At 37.7% G+C, this 19,767-nt stretch overlaps 1 protein-coding gene across 1 annotated transcript in view; it reads right to left on the reverse strand.

The window, feature by feature from the left end:
* Window positions 1–698: 698 nt before the first annotated feature.
* mei4 (meiosis-specific, MEI4 homolog (S. cerevisiae)) overlaps window positions 699–19,767 on the reverse strand; it is a 64,532-nt gene continuing 45,463 nt past the window's right edge. Inside the window, exon 5 of the mRNA XM_067572623.1 lies at window positions 699–1,333. Within this exon, the coding sequence (XP_067428724.1) occupies window positions 1,088–1,333 (246 nt within the window). The 3' untranslated portion in view covers window positions 699–1,087. The remainder of the gene's footprint in view (window positions 1,334–19,767) is intronic.

The raw sequence follows: 19,767 nt of genomic DNA on the forward strand, positions 1-19,767 counted from the left end.
TAATACTGAACAGAAAGCAATTTATCACTTGTTTCATGATCATACCGACTAAAATTATAAAAGTATGATGGAAAACCAGCAGGGAAGATATGGCCTGAGATGAAAAATGAAAAATGATGAATTAATTTAAGCTCATTAAAGATTTTGCTAAAATCCAATATGATGAGGTCCCCAGCTACTGAAACTCCACAGAGAAGGATTAACATCTTTCATAACATATCAGAACAGTTTTATCATCTCATTCTGTAAAGTTTTAACACTTTTACCCAAACAGTTAAAAAGATGGAAATGATCAAGATCCTTTTATTCACACTTCTGTAGCATTTGAAGACGTGCGTTGAACCTCTGCAGGAAATACAAAACAAAAGACATTTACTCGACATCAGGGCCTCTGATATAATGTTAAGAGCCTCCGTGATCACTCACATAAATAAAATACAATGGGCTCTCTTCATTGATCCATTACAGAAAGCAATTCCTTTGAAAGGAAATCAAAACTACTGGTGCTTAACAGGAATTAATACTAATTTGGTAGACTCAATTAGAAACAGCACTTCAATGTCAAACAAATCCATAAAATGATGAAGGGATAAAACTTTTAGGATCTTTTTTTTGTTTTGCTGGCAATAAAAAACATGTTTGACTCAGTTACAGATGTAATGTTGCGTTGAATAAGTAAACAACTATCAGAAGGTATTAAAAAAGGATTTATTTTTCCACTCGGTTGTGCAGCTATGCAATTCATACCACTTACCAGGATGAACGAATGACAACAATCATGGGACCGAAGTACAAACATTTCACGCATTTCTTGATGATAACATTTTCCCTGCTGACATGGCAGCTACTGGAAACATAAATACCATTAAGCCTGTAAAAAGGATTGAAATCATCATTAAATATGCATCTGTGCTGTTATTTATATTTACTTAAATACTACTTTCTGTTACAAATCTTCTTTTCTCTGCTTATGTGGAAGTTCAGTCCTTTTTTTTCACTAATCGGTGGAAGAAGCTTTGATGTTCAGCTTTTGACAGAATCCCTTTTAATTCTCAGCATGTGTTACATTTCTTGTACACGCGGGATCTTATCTGTCCGAGCACGTGAGGAGACTTCCTATCCTCCACATGTAGATAGAAAACAAGGGGAACTCATCTGACAACAGGAAGACGTGTTGTTCCAGGTGACTCAGGAAGCCCGTCTGCTCCGACCCCACCTCCACCCTGCACGGTACCTTTGATTTCCGCAGTAGCTCCTCCACGATCCAGAACAGGTGGCACGAGTTGTGATACTGGTCCACGGGGAACTTGTCCAGCCCTGAGCTCTCCTGCCCCTGAGAAGAAAGAAAACATCGACTTTAAAACCTTTACAACTACATCTTGTAAAACTCGGCCGACAGACCTTCTGCACAGCCTCCCCAGACTTGGCGAGACGGATTAACAGATGATGGTGCAACACGCTGCAAGCAAATAGTTACTGCAGGAGTTGTTCAAAAGCGGATGACAGCGCCGAAATATAAAAGTGAGGCACGAGTGTGATTGTTTTCGGAGCGCATACTAATTCAAGTAAGGTATAAAAAACACACAAAACACTTCAAACCAAATGTTAATTATTCAAACAAACAGAAGCTGCTGGATTTCTTCCAGGTTGCGTCTCAGCGTGCCTTTATAAATGTGTGTGTGTGTGTCTGAATCTTTAGGTGTGAATGTTTGTGTGTGTGTGTGTATGCACCTGTGTTTGTGTGTAACTGTGAGATGTCAAGGAGGAAAAACAACCACCAGATGGCTGTCAGGTATTCCTCCAGGCTAAAACCTTCAGAGAGCTGACAGAACGTGACAACAACACCCCTTAACCTGTAAAACACACACACACACACACACACACACACACACACACACACACACACACACACACATACACATACACCTCATCAGCATCAGGTCATTTAGCACTTTGCTCTAGAAACATTTATATGTCACTTCTGTCTACTTGAAAACTCTTTAAGACAGATTTACACTGCTGACACAATGGTAGTTAATGACTAGTCTTTCTAGTGTCCCAACCGCTCAAAGCACTCTTTTCTACATGCCAACATTCACACACACGTTCATACACTGATGGCAGAGGCTGCCATGTAAGGTGCCAACCTGCTCACTGGGAGGAGTTTCTAATCATTCACACACACAAACAGTGACGGCACAGCCTTCGGAAGCAATTTGGTGTTCAGTTTCTTGCTCAAGGACACTTTGACATGCAGACTTGAACAGGATCAAGGAATCGGAAGTATTTTTTTATTCTATTGGATCTTTGCACAAAATATTCCGAGTGTATTATTCATATCGTACCTCAATCGCTGCTGAAATTTCAAGTTTTACAAATACTCCCATCCTCCAAGCTCCCTGAACTAACCGCCATGTGTAATGCATTTGGTTTCGCTCCTACAAAACCAGAGTGCATCAGTGCAAAAAGGTTGGTCCAGCATTTGAAGCAGAGCTGGTAGTATATTTGTTGTTTCACCAAATATCATGCAAGTTGTTATTGATTGATTTTTTACATAAGGTAATTTCCTGTTGCTCATTATGACATTTCTCTCATCAAAACAAATGTCATATTTTAGAATCCTGCAGGACAATTATCTGTCAGTCACTAACATTTCATCAACATCCAGTGACATCCAGGTAATTTTATCTTGTCTTATTAGCTGTTTGTCAAAATAAATGAAACTTAGAAAGTAGTTTGAGCCAAATTTATTCTTTAGTCCCAGTGAGAGCAGTGAGGCAGCACTTAGTGAACGGTTTCATACATGCTAATGTAAATCTTACAAAATTGTGCATTTACACAATACAATAAAGGTTTGGTACACTGCAGTGGGATTTTTTCTTTGACTACACCTGCCCAGAGTCAAACTTTAAAGAGCAAATATACACTAAATTCATTAATTCATGTTGATATTGGTGATTTTTCCAACAATACACATACTGTGAGTGTAAACGGCCTTTTTTGCTCAAAATTAGCTTATTTCTGTCACTTTGGATTTGAAAATTGAGTTCAGCCGAATTCTCTGCCCCTACCTAATCCTGACATAATAAGCAAGATTCTGAGGTATATTGCGTATATCAGCACCAAGTATAAATAGTAGAACGTTAACTGTGGCCTGAGTTTCTGCAGACAAAGCTGCTGGTGACGTTAGCAAGCCTTCATAAGCAATAGTAGAGAGACGATGTCGTAGATGAACGAGAGATTTATCTGAACACACGTATCTTTCTTGTGCAGGTGCTGAGTCTAAAAAATTTATAGGTAATTTCTGCTTCCAAAGGACTTGAGAAAAAAAGGACTTTTTCTAAAGAGTTGTGAGTCCTTGGGAAGCAGAAATCACCAATGGTCAAAGCTTAACAAAATATTCAAGGCTGACAAACAATAACGTGAACTTTACCACCAAGTATTACCGATATGTAAACCGTGGGGGACTCTACAAGAGCTTTCCACAAGATGAAATCTCTGCTTTGTCACACATATCTCTGCATGACAGTATATTGATTCAAAACATCCAATCTGTAGTTTCTCATAAATTTAAGCGATAATAACAGACTGCATACAGTGAGTTATATATGGAAAATAAGCATTTTTGGATTTCTTTGGAACATATTTCACTTCTGTGTGTTTATCATTACTAATATGACCAAATCTTCGGCAGGGTTATGAAACATGCATTACTCAGATTTATGTAGCTGTCAGTCAATCTGAGTGTGACAACAGGCTCAAATCTTTCTGTTTGGACTGTGAATTTAGGGTTCTTATATATTTACACATATTTGGTGAAGATTGCCAGGCAGCCTGACACAGACGCCTCAGACATTCACGCTGTCTGCTGCAGCAACTGTCAACAAGATAGAAGGAATATATTTCATCTGCGTGAACACGGGGAGGGGAGGGGGGGGGGGGGCTGCACTGTGAGGTGGCTCTGAAAACCAGCATTACAAAGATGATTATCTGAGCTCTATCCATGCACGGACATGGACAAAGAGTCTTCTTGGAAATCAGTGCTGACCGGTGTCCCTTTGAAACATAACAAACTGAAGAAAACATGAAATGAAATGAAGCTGCAAGTGTGTGGATGAAAGCACACTGCAGTTATTTCATGAATGATTTGCTACATGGAGTATTATGATTTATTTTAAACACTGTTTCAGTTTAATTGACTATGGTATCCAATGGTATTTACAGGCTTTGCTATTAATTACAGCAGCAGCTCTAAACATATTGTAGGGTTTTCAGCTTACAGATTTGAAAATATTTCCTGCAGTCTGGTTGCTTCTAATGGCAAACACCTCACTGATGTAAGATCCAGGACTGCTACTACTGATTATTTTCATTAATTATGAATCTATCAATTGTTCTTTCAATTAATTGATTAATTGTTTCATCTACAAAGAAAATAATAAACAAGTGTCCTTCGCACTTTCCCACAGCTCCAAAAAGTTGTCTTTAAGTCACAACCAACAGACAAAAAACTCAAAATACTCAAAAAAAAGGGTTAAAACCAGCAAAAAAGGTCACTGCTGAAAGCTCCAGAATATGATTTAAATTTTTTATTAAATATTAGAGCTTCAACGATGAACTGATTAATCAATTAGTTAATTGAAAGAAAATTATATCAGGAACTATTTTGACAACTGAATAATCATTTTACTTATCTTTTAAGCAAAAAAGCCGAATATTTGCTACTCGCAGCTTCTCAAATGTAAGAATATGATGCCTTTCAGTGTCATACATGATAATCTGAATATCTTTGGATTCCTGACCGTTGAACGGACAAAAGGGTTGCATCTTGGGCTCTGGGAAACAGTGATCAAGATTTTTCACCATTTTCTGACATTTTATGAACTAAACAACGAATCGATTAATTGAGAAAATAATCAACAAATTAATTGATAAGGAATATAACTGTTAGTTGCAACCCTAATATTCTTGTTTAGCTTATCAGCTGATAGATAGGTGGATTACAACAATAAGCTAATATCAGCTGACGAATCATCGACTTATTCATCAGGCTGTATTGCAGAGTGACAGAACATGGGGATCCTGAGATTCAACACTAACAGAAATATACAGCTACATGGTGGGTTTGTTGAGCAGCAGGGCCACCAGAACATCCAAAAGTGGAGAATTTCTGAAAAGTTTGACAGCAGGGTATCCTCTCATTTTGGAAAACATGAAACTATACCGAACAACCTGTGTAATACACACCTCCATCAGGAGAAAACAAGTTTGCTCATTCACGGGAATAAATCATTTAGAAGCACTGAGCCGGATAAACACTCTGGTTCAAAGCAAAACAAGATGTATCTAAAGAAATATGAGGAGGCACAGAGCGCCAGAACTGCCAGTACACATTGTCCTCCGAAAATACAGCCAGCCACAGAAAATGAGGCTGTCCTGGAAAAAGTTTTCAACACCCTTTACTACAGTTGAAAACTGAAATTGTTTGCTGCTTCTCCAGATCAAAAACTGCTCTGTTCTGCCACAATACGCAGAAATATTCAGATATAACACTTTTGAATTTTTAATTTGTTTGGTATATAGCCAGTGAAAACATTTGGTGCAATGATGCAGAAATCTGCACAAAACTACACACCTACTTTAAACTCATGTGTGTGGGGTGATTAAACGACGCTATACCATCAGTTTCATTCGACGACAACGTATAACAGCATTCAGGAGGGAGAGGTGGAGTATGTCAGTTAGGCTGGTAAGAGGAAGCCCAAGACATTATACTTTAATCTTCAACCTGTCGAGCACTCACATGGCCAAGGGAATTTATGAAGCCATGGAGAGAGATTCCAAGGACAGCAAAAATCAATAACAGGAAACAAAAATCAAGTGGGAGGTGTAATGGAGCATCTCTGAAGAACATACACAAACAGAAATGGCCACTTAAGATAAAAAAAAAACCTTAAAACCACAGAGGACTTTCAGTCCAAGTTCCTGGTGAGAGTTGAAACAATGCTTTTAAGAATTTAGGTTGTTCTGAGTGCAAAACTGTACTTCAACGGAGATCACACTGAAACATCCCTCTTTGCAGTCAAAATTAATGTCACCATGTTTTTAAATGTATTGTTAATAGTTTTATATTACTGGAATGAGGAAAAAAGGTCAGAAATGCTACTTTTTGGCTGGCTAAAGGGGCGTGTCAGTGTCTGTGTTTGGATGGCAGCAGTTGGGGTGGCGTGTCGGTGTCTGTTTGATTGATAGCAGCTAGCAGGCTACCTGTGTTACAGCATATGAACTGCTATAGCTACAAGTCATGGACAGACAGCATGTTAATAACTGGGATTTTGAAGAGCAACAAACAAACCAACATCTAACGGGAATTGACAGTTGCAGGTATGTTTAGATGCTGCTTACTGTGCTGCAGCTAATTAGCTACCTAGCTGCTAACTGATGATAGAGGTGCACTTTTATTTAGTGGCTTGTTCAACAAGCTAACATGCAGGACAAGACGTACTCATGTTTGTAAGTTAGATAAGAAGGAGACTTTAGCAGGAAAGCTAATGTAGGTTGTTGTTCAGAGTCTGTGGCTCTTGTGTTGTGTAGCAGGATGCAATCAGGCTCAGTGTGACCGTTTGCTCTGCTTATGATAGAACAACACATTATCGCTTTATACAAGATTTGATATGCTGCATCAAAATGAGGTCTGATTGAACAGAAAAGAGGACACAGGACAAGTGATTTACAAAACAGATATGTTGCAGTAGTAGACCGAAAAAAGGCACTTTAATTTCAGCTGGACTTTAAAAAGAGGGCGCACACTCGATGTAACATGCCAGTCTGTATGAAGACAATATGAAATCAGCTGTTACAATGCTGCTCCAAAATGGGATTCAGAGGAGTCGTTGACAGTATAATATCTACGGTATTCTCATTTTCTTTCTTTCTATTCTGTTCTATTTCCCTGTCAGTGAAAATCACTGTTTCTGGCATGAAGGAAGAAAGAAACACAATACAGATTGACAGACTCATCAAGCATGAGCAGAATGAAAATCACCACATCTCGGACTGCTTCTTGAGAACAGAGATTCTTAGAGAGACAATTCAATGAAGTGTGGCTCATCCATTAGTGGGTGATTGTGATAAAATCCCCTGAGGCAATATCCCTCTTTTTCTACCCACGGGGCTATTTAATAAGCAAACCATCCTATCTAAATAAATCATCACTTTCATAATATGATTGGAAACGTTTCTGCCAGCACAAGAATTGACAACAACAGTAAAATGAGAAATACAAAGCAGAGACGAAACATAAAATTCCCTTTTGTGTTCCTTCAGCACAATCACTATAACAAAAAACAGGAAATAATACTTTACTGCAGCATTTAGAGGAGAAATAGTTTGGAAAAATTAAATTTCTCTTTTTTAACCCTTAAATTGATTCATAGACGTATAGCTACGCAAAAGCTTCTGATGCCAGAGGAAATTGTTAAGAGTGAAGACAACATAAAGTGAGTCGAAGAAACGCTAAGTTATCTTCTCTTTTTCAGTACCACACGTCATTCGTCGTGGCAGCGGCGCACTGTTGAATCTTTGCCTGATGAAGGTCTGAGGACCGAAACAGTGTTCATAAAGTGAGTACAAGTGATTGACCGTGTGCAGGATTTTTTTCTAATGATGTGAGCAAATAACAATCAGCAAAGGCAGAACTCATCTGCTCCTGAACGGTGTACAGTGCACACACGCTAGACTTGTTGTGTAGTTCGTTTTCAAAAAAGACAAGTATTTGGGTGCAGTACACTGCAGCACTTTACAAAACTTAAATCGACTCTGGTTGGGTGAAGAAAATAACTCGTCTGTTTAATTTCTAAAGCCCTGCACCCGTACAGCACTTTGGATAATGATAAGTTTCCTTGGTACTGACTGGAGACATAATGTTAATAAAAACACAGCAGAGCGCTCTGCTTATTTGCGCTCTCTCTCTACTCCAAAACATGCACACAGACATTGAAGCAGTAATGTTGGTGAGTAAATGACACTTTAATACTCATTCTTCTCATACAAGAAGAAGACTGGAAGATGCTTTGAAATAAATGCAGTTCACTTTTTTTAAATCAAAAACCTGCATACTCTTACACACTTTTCACTGCTTTTTTCTAAATACAGTAAATTGCCACCTTCTAACTTACAATTAGTTCTGAGTGGAGAATAAAATTGGTGACACCAAGAATCTATTCAGATGGAAACATGAGATTCCCAAAGAGTCTCACCCCTAGTGGCTACCCATGTTTATAGTACTATAGTATTGGTGGCAACATAACAACAAATCTGGATCAGACTCAAGACCAGAATAGAAATAAAATACAATAAAATGTGACAAAAAGATTTGGATATGAGAATATAAGGCCAATCTGCATGTAGCCTGATCAGAGTCCTTTTCTAAGTGAGAGAATGAAAACAGCAGGATGGACTGATTGAGTTGTCTGTTGGCGGCTCGTTAGCGCTCCTCAGGGATCCAGCAGGCCGCAGGCTGACAGTGACAGGATTTGTTTCCGCCTTTTAATAATCCTGATAAACTACCCTCTGCCTCTGTGCCAGTTAAAGGACAGCTTTTCACTTCCATGCCAAAGCACAAAGTCAAAATGAACTTTGCTTCAACATTTCTGATCCCATTGTGAGTGAGACCTAAGCTAAGGGTTGGATGTGAAGGTTCAGGAGAGGCTGTGGTTAAGTTGAGGGTCATTTCGTGATCGGCCATCCGGGCAAAATTGAGGAGTTGTGGCTTTGAAGGTTGGCAACAGGATACTGTACCAAGTTTTTGAATGTTTACATGGTGCAACATGATCACGGCTGCAGTTCTGAGGATCCAACTTTGGATTTGAGTAGCTGTTTTTTGATATTTTCTAAACATTTACTTGATTGTAAAAGTTGTAACACATCTTGTGCTTCAACACAAATAATCATAATATCTGATCTAATCTGAGTAACAAAGTGCTTCACATGGGAATTTCAAGATAAAACATTTCCGCACAATCAAATGAAAACATTAAAGTCAGGCCACTAAACGGACAGAGAACGAAATAGAGTAAAATAACCAACATATAAAATCATATAAATCAGATATAAACCATGAAATAATCCAACAGATCAAACATAACAAAACTAAAATAAAACAAACAGGTGACATTCATAAAAAGCTTTTTAAGAAGTGATTTAATAGAATTTTGCAGCAGGACAGTAACCAACAATTTGAAGTTGGTGGAAACCAAACCAGAGTTAAAATGAGAGTGAATATTGGACTTACATTTATCAGGTAGACAGAAACACGACTCCAATTGGGGGCCTTAAAGAGAAAGGAGCTAAAACGGCCGAACTGAGGGGCTGCATAAAGGGCCAGTGTAAGATAGGTAAGGAGCGTTCAGTTGTAATTCATGCAAATATATTCCTGTAGAGCCCCAGAATAAAAATATGGACCTGCAAATGTGAAGAACATGTTACCTTCAAGTAACTGTTTGAGGCAAACACTGTTAAAAATTTCCAATTTTTTACCAAAAAAAACCCAAAGAAAACAAATTTGTGTAGCACAAGTATGTTTTTTTCTTCTCTCCTCTCCCATTAATCATTTTATGACCCCTCAGATTTATCTTGTGACCCTTTGGAGGGGCCCAATCCCGAGGTTGGGAACCACTCAACTACACTAGCTAACTGTATGTAAAGTAGTTGAAACTAGCTCCACCTCCAGCAGCTACAACAATAACATGCTGCTCTAACACTGATGCTTCAGTATTTATAATGTGATGTACTTACTACTTTTAATACTTCAAGTAAATTTAGCTGATAATTCTTTTGTACTTTTAATTATTAGGATTTTGAATGCAGGACTTTTACTTGTTTTGTTTTACCAACTATTTTTATAATCAGTTTTTTTGAGTCATTTTTTTAAAGAAAACTGAATATCTTTGGGTTGTGGACAAAAGACATTTTTCAGCATTTGCTGGCAACTAATTGAGAAAATAATCGTCAGATTAAAATTGAAACTAGTCGTTAGTTGCAGAGCTAATTTTTACATGTATTGGTACTTTTATTTGGGTACTTCTTACTGTTTTTGACGCTATAGGGGGAGGCCAAAGATAATTTTATACAACAAGTACAACAGTTCCTTATTAAGTAACTAAAAAGAAACTACTAAACTAAATAAACTAATAATAAAACAAACTAAAACACCTTAATATTTGATAGTTTTGTCAGATTTTTCTCCTTGTAGAGACATCTGAAAAAAGTTCAGTCAGAAGAAACTTAATTCCCCTGCTGGTAACTTTATCTGTCCAAACCCGCAAAGGAACCCCGTTAATAATCACCGGAGGGATTTGGAAATTTAAAGTCCTTTTGCACCGAGGTGGATGAGGAGCTCGACTGTGGTAAGGAGTCAACTCTGGATCTAGATCTGTATGCAGCAAGGGAGCCTGAAGCACTATGACCCAGATAACATCAGCAGCCCTGAGATTATAAAGCTGTCCCCTGAATGGGATTTAATCGTCTATTTGATTAGACCAGGAGCTCGTTACTGTTCACACTGAGCCACAGGCGAGGAGGCGGCCTACAGCTGATGGAGGAAGAGTAAGCCGGAGAGGTATGATTGAAAGTTTCTCAAGTGGAAGAAAATACAAGAAATGATGACAGAGAAGAAGAAAGGTACAAGGGGCTGACGAAAACACTTCATGACAAGAATTTTAACTTCAAAGTAACTGAATCATCATCATCATCACTGAAAACAGCTGCAACTAATGATTATTTTCACTATTGATAATACGATTTTCTTAAGAAACTGATTCATCATTTAGTCTATAAAACGTCGGAAAATAGTGAAAAATGTCCAAGATGACATCTTCAAATGCTTATCTTGTCCAACCAACAGTCCAAAACCGAAAGATATTCACAATGAGAAGCAGGAACCAGAATATTGTTTCACATTTTGTGAAATACAAATATTCACGTTCTTGCCGTAAGTCATGTCCCAAAATGTCAAAATAATCCTTTATAAGGTTGTTATGGAAAACGTATTGGTGTGTTAGCAAACAGTTGTTTATTCCCACATCCAGCATTTACAGAGCAACATTATCAATCATTTGGAGTCTTGTTTCTGTCCACCTGGTGAATGTAAATCCAATATTCTCTCTCTTTTAGCTCTGTTTTTACTCTCTACCAACTCCTGAGGGAAATATCTGCTCTTTAGCTGCTAAATGCTCCACTATGTTCACCAGCCAGTCTACAGCTAACTGTGTCTGTTTGAAGATGGTGTACAGTGGCTTTTTAGAGCTTCTTCTCTGAAAACGGCTGTTGGTAACAGGGTTGATGGGAGATGTAAGACTGAACTAAACTGTAAATGAGCTTTAAAAACTAAAACTAAGAGCTAAAAGAGGCAAAAATGCTCCACAGAGTCGGGTACATCAGGAAATTACTTTCACATTACACATCACCATTGTTAATATTAAACACATTCGCCTTTATAATTAAATAAGCAACAATTAAAGGAAAACTTTGGACAGACACATCCTTAATTATTATTCATTAAGACTTTTACTCAAAAACTCAATTACTTTGCCTCATCAGGAGTGTGTGGGTGTGATTTCATTCAAATGTTAAAGTCTGATTGGCAGACAGAGGTAAGTGACGTCACTTTTTGATATTCGTGCTATACCGTTAAAGTGGTCCGTCTCACATGGGATTACATGACATGCAGTAATACGACCAATAAATAACTATTTCCAACGACTGACACTCATGTTTAAAGGAAAAACAAATCAGGTCTGCAAACCATGAACTGAAATGTTTATATTAAAAAGTATTAAAATATATTTTAGGAAAGTAATCAATTATCTAATTGATGCTCTTAATACCTTCAGTATCTGGTGTTCCCAAGTTTGTATTTTTGTCATGGTTTTCCAGACTGTTTCCCTCAGCACAATAGATATTAATTGTGGCGGGGGGGGGGCAGTTTGGGCACAGACGATGTGACTCTTAAGCTCTGGGAGTTTCCTCGCTTTGCTTCGAGAACTCACATATCAAAGTGCTAATTGCCAGAACTCTCTTATAGCTGATAAATGGTGCTAATTAGCTTTCAAGCTCCTGTGACTCACCGCTCTACCGCTGTTTATAATTCTGATGAAGTTACAGAGTTCACGTCAACACCTTTTTCCAGTTGTCACTTTACTTTGCCTACACCGTGTACCTGCGTAGTTATTTAAAGACAGATAGATACAGAAAAAAAATAAGCTGGGGAAACAATTTAGAGAAAATGAGACATCGAGGTAAATGCAAGGAAAGTGATGGAGGGAATGCAAAAGGCAGAGAAAGAGACTCAGACAGGAAAAGACTGATAAAAAGAGAGTGAGAGACAGTGAAAGCAGAGAGTGAAGGAGAAGCTGACAAAGAGTACGTAATGAAGCTGTGCTTGGCTGAGAGAGTGAAGGGCAGTAATTTACTGATCAAGGACAGATATTGATTTGTCACCGGAGTGGAAAAGTAAGCCCACAGCACGAGTGAGAAGCTTCAGCCCTACTCTGCTCAACAATACTGCCAGTAAGCTGTCACAGTATTACCATCTAGATGCACACACCACAGCTCCACCAAGGTCTGCACGCAACAAATGTCACATCCAGTTAGAGGTAAAAGGAGAACTAGTTTTTCTAGTCTGGCTTCCAAGTCAGCAGCACACATGGCGGTTCATTTACACACAGCTGCTCTGACTGAAACAGATCAGATTTCATACAATTTATTTTGAATTTAGTGAATTCCTGATATCCTTTATAACCTTGTCCAAAAAAATTCTCATGCTAAAGAAAACAGTGCTTGTTTGATTGATTTGTTGAAGACAAAGTTAATAATGACACAAATGTAATAATATACAGCATCTATTACAAGATCCAGCTTTCAGATTCAGTTAGAAGAAACATAAAAATGAGCTTGTTTCTCTTACAAATATAAGAATTTATGTATAGCTGCAACGATCAGTCAAATAATCAACATTAGTTGATTGATGGACAATTAATCTGCAACTATTTTAATAATCAAATAATTGTTTAAGTACTTTTTAAGCAAAAATGCAAAACACTTGTTGGTTCAAAGCTCTCAAATGTGTAATTTGGTTGCCTTTCTTGGTCTTAGATTACTGTAGATTTAATATTTTGGACTGTTGGTTGGACAAAATAAGACATTTGAGGACGTCACCTTAGACTCCCAGATGTTGTGATGGGTGTTTTTTCACCATTTTCTAAAGTTTTTGATGTATTGACCAAATGAGTCATCAGTTTATTGTGAAAATAATCAGCAGATTAACATTTTCTCATCTGACACCATAATAGTTTGTGGAGCCAGTGTTGGAGCCAGTGAATTTTTGGCATTTTTGCTTTACAAAACTGCTTTAGAGCTACAACGTTTAGTTGGTTGACAGGAAATTCCCAGCTATTTTGATAAAATTAATCGTTTTGAGTAATTTTTTAAGAAAAAAAATCCCCAATTCTCTCTCCAGCTTCTCAAATGTGAATATTTTCTTGTTTCTTCAGTCTTCTATGACAGTAAACTGAGCATCTGTGGGTTGTGGACTGTTGGTCGGGACAAAACAAGACATTTAAAGACGTCTCCTTGGGCTTCGGGAAACAATGATTGACATTGACACAACAGATTAAACGACAATGAAAATAATCATTAGTTGCAGCCCTAAACTGCTTAAAAAAATTATTTGGTTGATTAATTTATTTTAATTAATTTTCTGTCAATCAACTAATTGTTGCAGCTCTACAAACAACATTGAGGAAAATGAAGAAAATTTAGCAATATAATCAATATTTTCTGTTAAATGGTTATTAAAGAAAAATAAATGTATTTACTGGTACTTACTATTGATGACAAAATGTTTTTGGCCCTGTAGGCTTCCCTCATACAGGCTTGTACAGGTTGTAGTCTTATGACATTCATGGTACGACACTCCTTTGAAGTGCAGTGTATAAATAAATCTTGGTGGTCCTCTGCTGAAGTGAGTCAAGCTTCAGGCTTTCGCACAACATGACCGCACAAAACCTTCCCCACCAGTTAACCCAGAGCTGACAACAACTCTCAGGAATTGATTTTTTCCCTTTTTTTTCCCCCTTCCTCTGCCTTGTAGACGTGTCCTCTCGCAGTGTTTTATTTTTTTCCACCCTCACCATCTCTTTCAAGGCGGTCGGCTGACAATCCACTGATTCAACTGACAGAAAATCAATCCAATCTCATCTAAGACGGCGTTCTCTGAGCTCATATCTTGACATCTTGACTGCCCGAGGAAGTGGAGGAACACAGGTTTGTCTGTTTGACACACATACGTAATACAAAAAAGTATTTTATCCTCTCATTCTCTGGATGTTTATCTCAGCATCAGCAAACCAAAAAAGATGTCAACTGGGTTGGAAGATTACTTTCTTTTTTGTCAAATGGTCCCATGAGACCATGACAGTTACAGACAGCGGGTCAGTTCTGCCACATCTGTCGGCTGAAGATGACTGATTCGACGGCAAAGTTCCCCCCAAAGATCAAACCACAGTATCTGCAGTGTTCATCCACTTGAAGAGTTGAATTGAGCCAACAAAAGAGTTTTATCTTTGACCTCACAACTCAAAGTCCTTTTCCTCTTTTCTCTCACCAAGCAGTCCGATTTATGACGCCTACCTGCCACTCCTCCCATATTCACTAAAGGTGCAGCTATATATCACTTACACTTGTGAATCCTAAAACTGCCAGCCTTCTTTTACTATTTCACTCAAACGATTGAAAAAAGTCTCACACCTGAATATCCTACAGGAAAGCATAACTTGGAATAAAAATGAGAAAAAGACACAATAAAAAGCTGCACCAGTCGTCCAATCAGAGGACCACAGAAAGTACTTCAACTGATAAGTGGAACACCTTGAACTAACTCGCAGCATACACATCACCATAAATGGTACAATCATATAATCATACATAAAATATTATAGCAACATCCATTCCCCAAACTATCCAAAGGCCAAAAGTAGAAAATGATAACAAATGAATTCAGGGCAAAAGTACTGACATATCATAAATCATACAATGTTATCATACATATTGCAGCAAAAACTGTATTACCTCAAACTATAAAAAACTTAAAAATGGGAAAGTAAATTATCTCTCTGTTCCATTTGGCTTAACCGCGGCTTAGCTGCCGGCTTATTTTTGTAGTTTTGGCAATCATTTCGATCAGTAAAAACATTGTTCTTATGAAGTTAATATCTGAGATCTGGAAACACAATGAAATTGCTAAAAGAAGTCCAACAAACAAGAAACACGAGCAACTAGACGATCAGATAGCTGGGAAACAAACCATGATTATTTTGAATTAAGGGAAAGGAAAGCTTGACAAGCACTGTAAACACTAACTTAAGGGTTTACAGAACTGTCAATCAAATCTTCATGTTAATTTAGCGTCATTAAAAGGAGATTTTCCACCTCAGCATGTGTTTCCTTGTGTGTAAAAAAGTAGTATAAAGCGTAGTATAAAGCATCTCCAGAGGGAGCGTGCTGATAAATTGCCTCAAGTGATGTCACTTGAGTCAGCGTCAGTTGGGGCTGAAGACTACAAGTGTGAAAATTAAACAATCTAAGGGTGTGGAAGTTAGAAAGAAGTGAGGTTACCAGACCTCTGTAGCCTGCATCTCATCTCTGCTGGAGGCTAGCAGCTCCAGGCTACGTTAGCCGCTACTAGCATAACACACCGCAATCTGTACAGCTGAGTGGATCAAGTCAAGCGTCGGGTTTTGAGAAGGAAAAACATTTGGAATAAAAAAGAAATTATATATCTGGTTCTACTGTATCAAAGGATTGTGAAATTGTCCATCATAAGTCTAACAATGTTATAGGAGTGCAATGATAAACCAGTGCACTACTCTTTAAAAACACTATGTGACAGAATGAAATATATTAAAAGTAACTGTTTGCTACAGTAATAATAATCTAAACAGCACTATCCGTATTCCTACAGTCTTTCCTGAAATCTCTCACAGGTGCGGCACATTTTATGTTCAATAACATGTTATTGCAAAATGTTGTTTTTTTCTCCTATTTTGCACTGTTCCAGCTTTTTGCTCTAAGCTTGTCTTGTCTGTTGTTTTCTGCTTTATATTCCATAAATCTATATGACACGTACTAGATGATCCTCTTTTCATTTCAAAGTGAACACTACAGGCAATCATCTCTCCACAACACTGTTGTTATCTGGAAAGCCACAGAGAAGTACTTTAAAAGAAAAAAAAAATCATATGTAATCACAGACAGTGGTGGTACCGAAAAGAAGTAAGATCAAACACTCCCAATGTCATCTTCATATCTCTACATATGTCGCTTTTCTCTGTAAGCGTCTCCACATAGAAACCGACAAGTTAACAAAACTATAACCTTTTGACAGACAAAATCTTGTTTTACAAATACTAAAATATAGATTCAAATAGTGTTTTTTCATTCTCCTGAACAGAGAATGTTAAAAAGGTATTTTGTATGTCTGCAGTGTGTTTGTGCATTAATGCATGACTTGGATCATACAGGTTTGTTTGAGAGGCTCCCTGCTTTAGTTTTATAAAGTGACTTTGATCCACCAGTCTCATTTTCTTTCCTAGTTAGACCTCTAATGAGAACGGTGGGCTTTGAGGATAGAGGACGGCTTTGATCTTTAGCTAATTGTCCATCAATTTCTCTGCCACACCGAGAGCAGGTCAACTTACAGAGACCACGTCCGTCATCAGAAATGTTTTCAAGAATCTGTCTACAAACGTGTACATTGGGGGTTACAGAATCACTGATTTTTGTCTACTAATTATTACATATTTAATTGTGTAGAGAAAAAACAGAAAGAGACACATTATGAACATTTTTTACAGCTTAAACCTGCATTCACTGATTTTTTTTGTCCACTAGTTTTCAGCAGAAACTAGTAGCAAACAACACTGACATATCATCAGTTTTATCAGTTGATATGTTGAATTTGTTAGCAAACAGTTGTTTATTTCCACATCCAGCAGTTACAGAGCAACATTATCATTCATTTGGAGTCATGTTTCTGTCCACCTGGTGAATGTAAATCCAATATTCACTCTCTTTTTTCTCTCTACCAACTCCTGAGGGAAATATCTGGCTCTTTAGCTGCTTAATGCTCCACTATGTTCACCAGCTAATCTATAACTAACTGTGTCTGTTTGCAGTTTGGTGCTGAGCAGATAGTATACAGTGGGTTTTTAGAGCTTTTTCTCTGAAAACAGCTGCCTGCTGCGTCCGAAAATGATGCTATGAGAGCACTGAGAGTGAACCAGAACAGTAAAGGTGCAGTCAGACAGCTAAACAATGAGCTGAAACTCACTATAAAGCTCCGTAAAGCCGATGGGAGCTGCAGAGTCGCTGATAATTCTCTGTAGGCTAATCACTACAAGCCACGCACAACATATCAGACACTGTTATTATAAAAATATAGATTATAGCCAATTTAACTAATCAATATTCATTATATTAACAATAGATCATAAAACTGATGTGAAAGTGCGACTCATAATGATGAGAGATTTGTAGCTAACTCTGCAGCTCTACTGAGCTTTTTAGCCTACTTTAGCTCAAAGTTTTGGTTTTACGGCATATTTGCTGTTTAGGTTCAGTCAGCGCTCACATCAACCTCGTTTTCAGCAAACAAACTCTACAATCACTGTACAACACAACCTGCTCAGCACCACACAGCTGGCCGACAATGGTAGCGACTAGGTAATGAAGAAAGTGGAACATTTAGCAGCTAAAGAGGAATTAGTGGAGACCAAACCAGCTAAAAGAGGAGAGAATATTGTACAATACAATTTATCAGGAGGATAAAAGCATGACCTGAGATGATAATGTGGTTCTGGGCCTACTGAATGTGGAAATGAGGAACTGTTCTCTAACATTTTAGGCAAAGAAATTGTTTTTCAGCTTGTTGTTGCAGCATTTTTCTGCCCAAAAGTGGCCAAAAATAATAATTTACTGCAGACTTAAGATAAAAACAGCAGGTGTGTTTTGGTAGAGTAGTAGCAAAAGAAAAAAAAAAAAAAAAAAACTGCTTTAGTGATTTTATGTTTCAGTTTCAAATACATATTTTCAGAAGAACATTTACCGGTGAGAACACTTAAGTTCAACATAGCTGATATGTGTGTATATATATATGAACATAATGTTTTTCAAATAAACAAATATGGTCATGATGATTTCATAGATGCCTATTAAGTAAAACCATCAAATAATTTTAGCCAAATAATTACATAATATGCTGAAAACAGCAAGGATCACGAGAAATAAGCCGAAGACATTGTTGACTGTGTCTCTCTGCTGCTGACATAAAGTGTATTTAAAGTTGTAAAAGCTACATCAGTGGATTTTGGCAACAAACTAGTATACAGAGTCTGTCTCTGCATAGTCATCATTTGGATTCATGTTCAGGTTTCGGCAGTTCTGCCAAAATTAACTTTGTTCTGGGCAAAATTCCTGCTCCTTAAATGTACTTGGCGAAGAAGTAGATTGGTTTAAATATTGGCTCAATTAATTTTACATTTTCTCCGGCAATGTCAGCCAGAGTCTAGCTGTTTTGCAGACTTAATACAGCTGAAACCCACAGTTAGTACATGTCTCTCCAAAGTGCTAAACACGATATAAGTTAGCACTTGGCGGATTTGTAGGCCAGTCAGATAATGGCTCAACCTAACATGCCAAAGCCATAATGACTTTGACTGTAAAGTGCTGATAACCATTATTCAAGATGTCTAAGAATGCAATGGTTTGCATTTACATGGAGCACCTTCAACCAATAAAAGCTGACATTAAATAATGCTTCTGTCTAGTAAAAAGTCAGCGTAAAGAGAGGAAGAAAGAATATACTACTACCGCCTGAAGTCTGCAGACATGAATCTCATCATGGTGATCATGAAAGCATGTTCCCACCCATTGCTGCTCTGTTCAATTCAATAAAATCAGTGCTCTTCTAGCATGCAGCTAAAGCTACAAAGAGTGAGGAGACTAAGTGGATGCAGTGGAGTATTTTAGTAATGGTGGAGACAAGCGAGCACAGTGGGAGTGTGATGAAGATGACAGATAGAGATGAAGACATCTAGAGAGCCAAAGAATGATAATTAATTAAGCCATAAACACAGAGCTTATACACAAAAGGTGTTTTTTTTAAAAATCCCCCCAAAAAATGCCTGAAAAATATGAACAAGTAAAGAAAAGTCTTTATTTTTACACCTTCACTCTTCCACGAAATAGTTTTAGACATAAATACTGCACCTGCTGCTTACTGCGGATGTGGAGACAGACAACATCAGTCATCATTTTAAAGGGCATCTTGATTTGTGAGCTTCAACAATGGCTGAGTATAACGCAGTTCATCTTCCATATTATTCAGCAGAAGTCACTACATCAAGTAAAATGCCACCACTACTACAGAAAATGACATAAAAACTACACGTACGCAATACTAAAGGGAAAGGGAAAGTGACAGCCCTACAACTTGTACACCGACTAAAACCGAACTAAATCAATAATGGATGTAGAATCAAAACCAGTTCTGCTACACGACCCAGGTTGTTTTGTTCCATAAAGCTTTGGGCTCAGTTTGGGTTCAGGTTTGGTTACTTAAAAAATTAATTTGTTACATTTTTCTCTTAAACTGTGTCAGTCGTCTGTGTCCATTTGTGTCATGTGTTGCAAGTAGATACACAACGCCCAGTG

Source organism: Thunnus thynnus, chromosome 18 (assembly GCF_963924715.1).
Source record: "Thunnus thynnus chromosome 18, fThuThy2.1, whole genome shotgun sequence".
Classification (NCBI taxonomy): domain Eukaryota; kingdom Metazoa; phylum Chordata; class Actinopteri; order Scombriformes; family Scombridae; genus Thunnus; species Thunnus thynnus.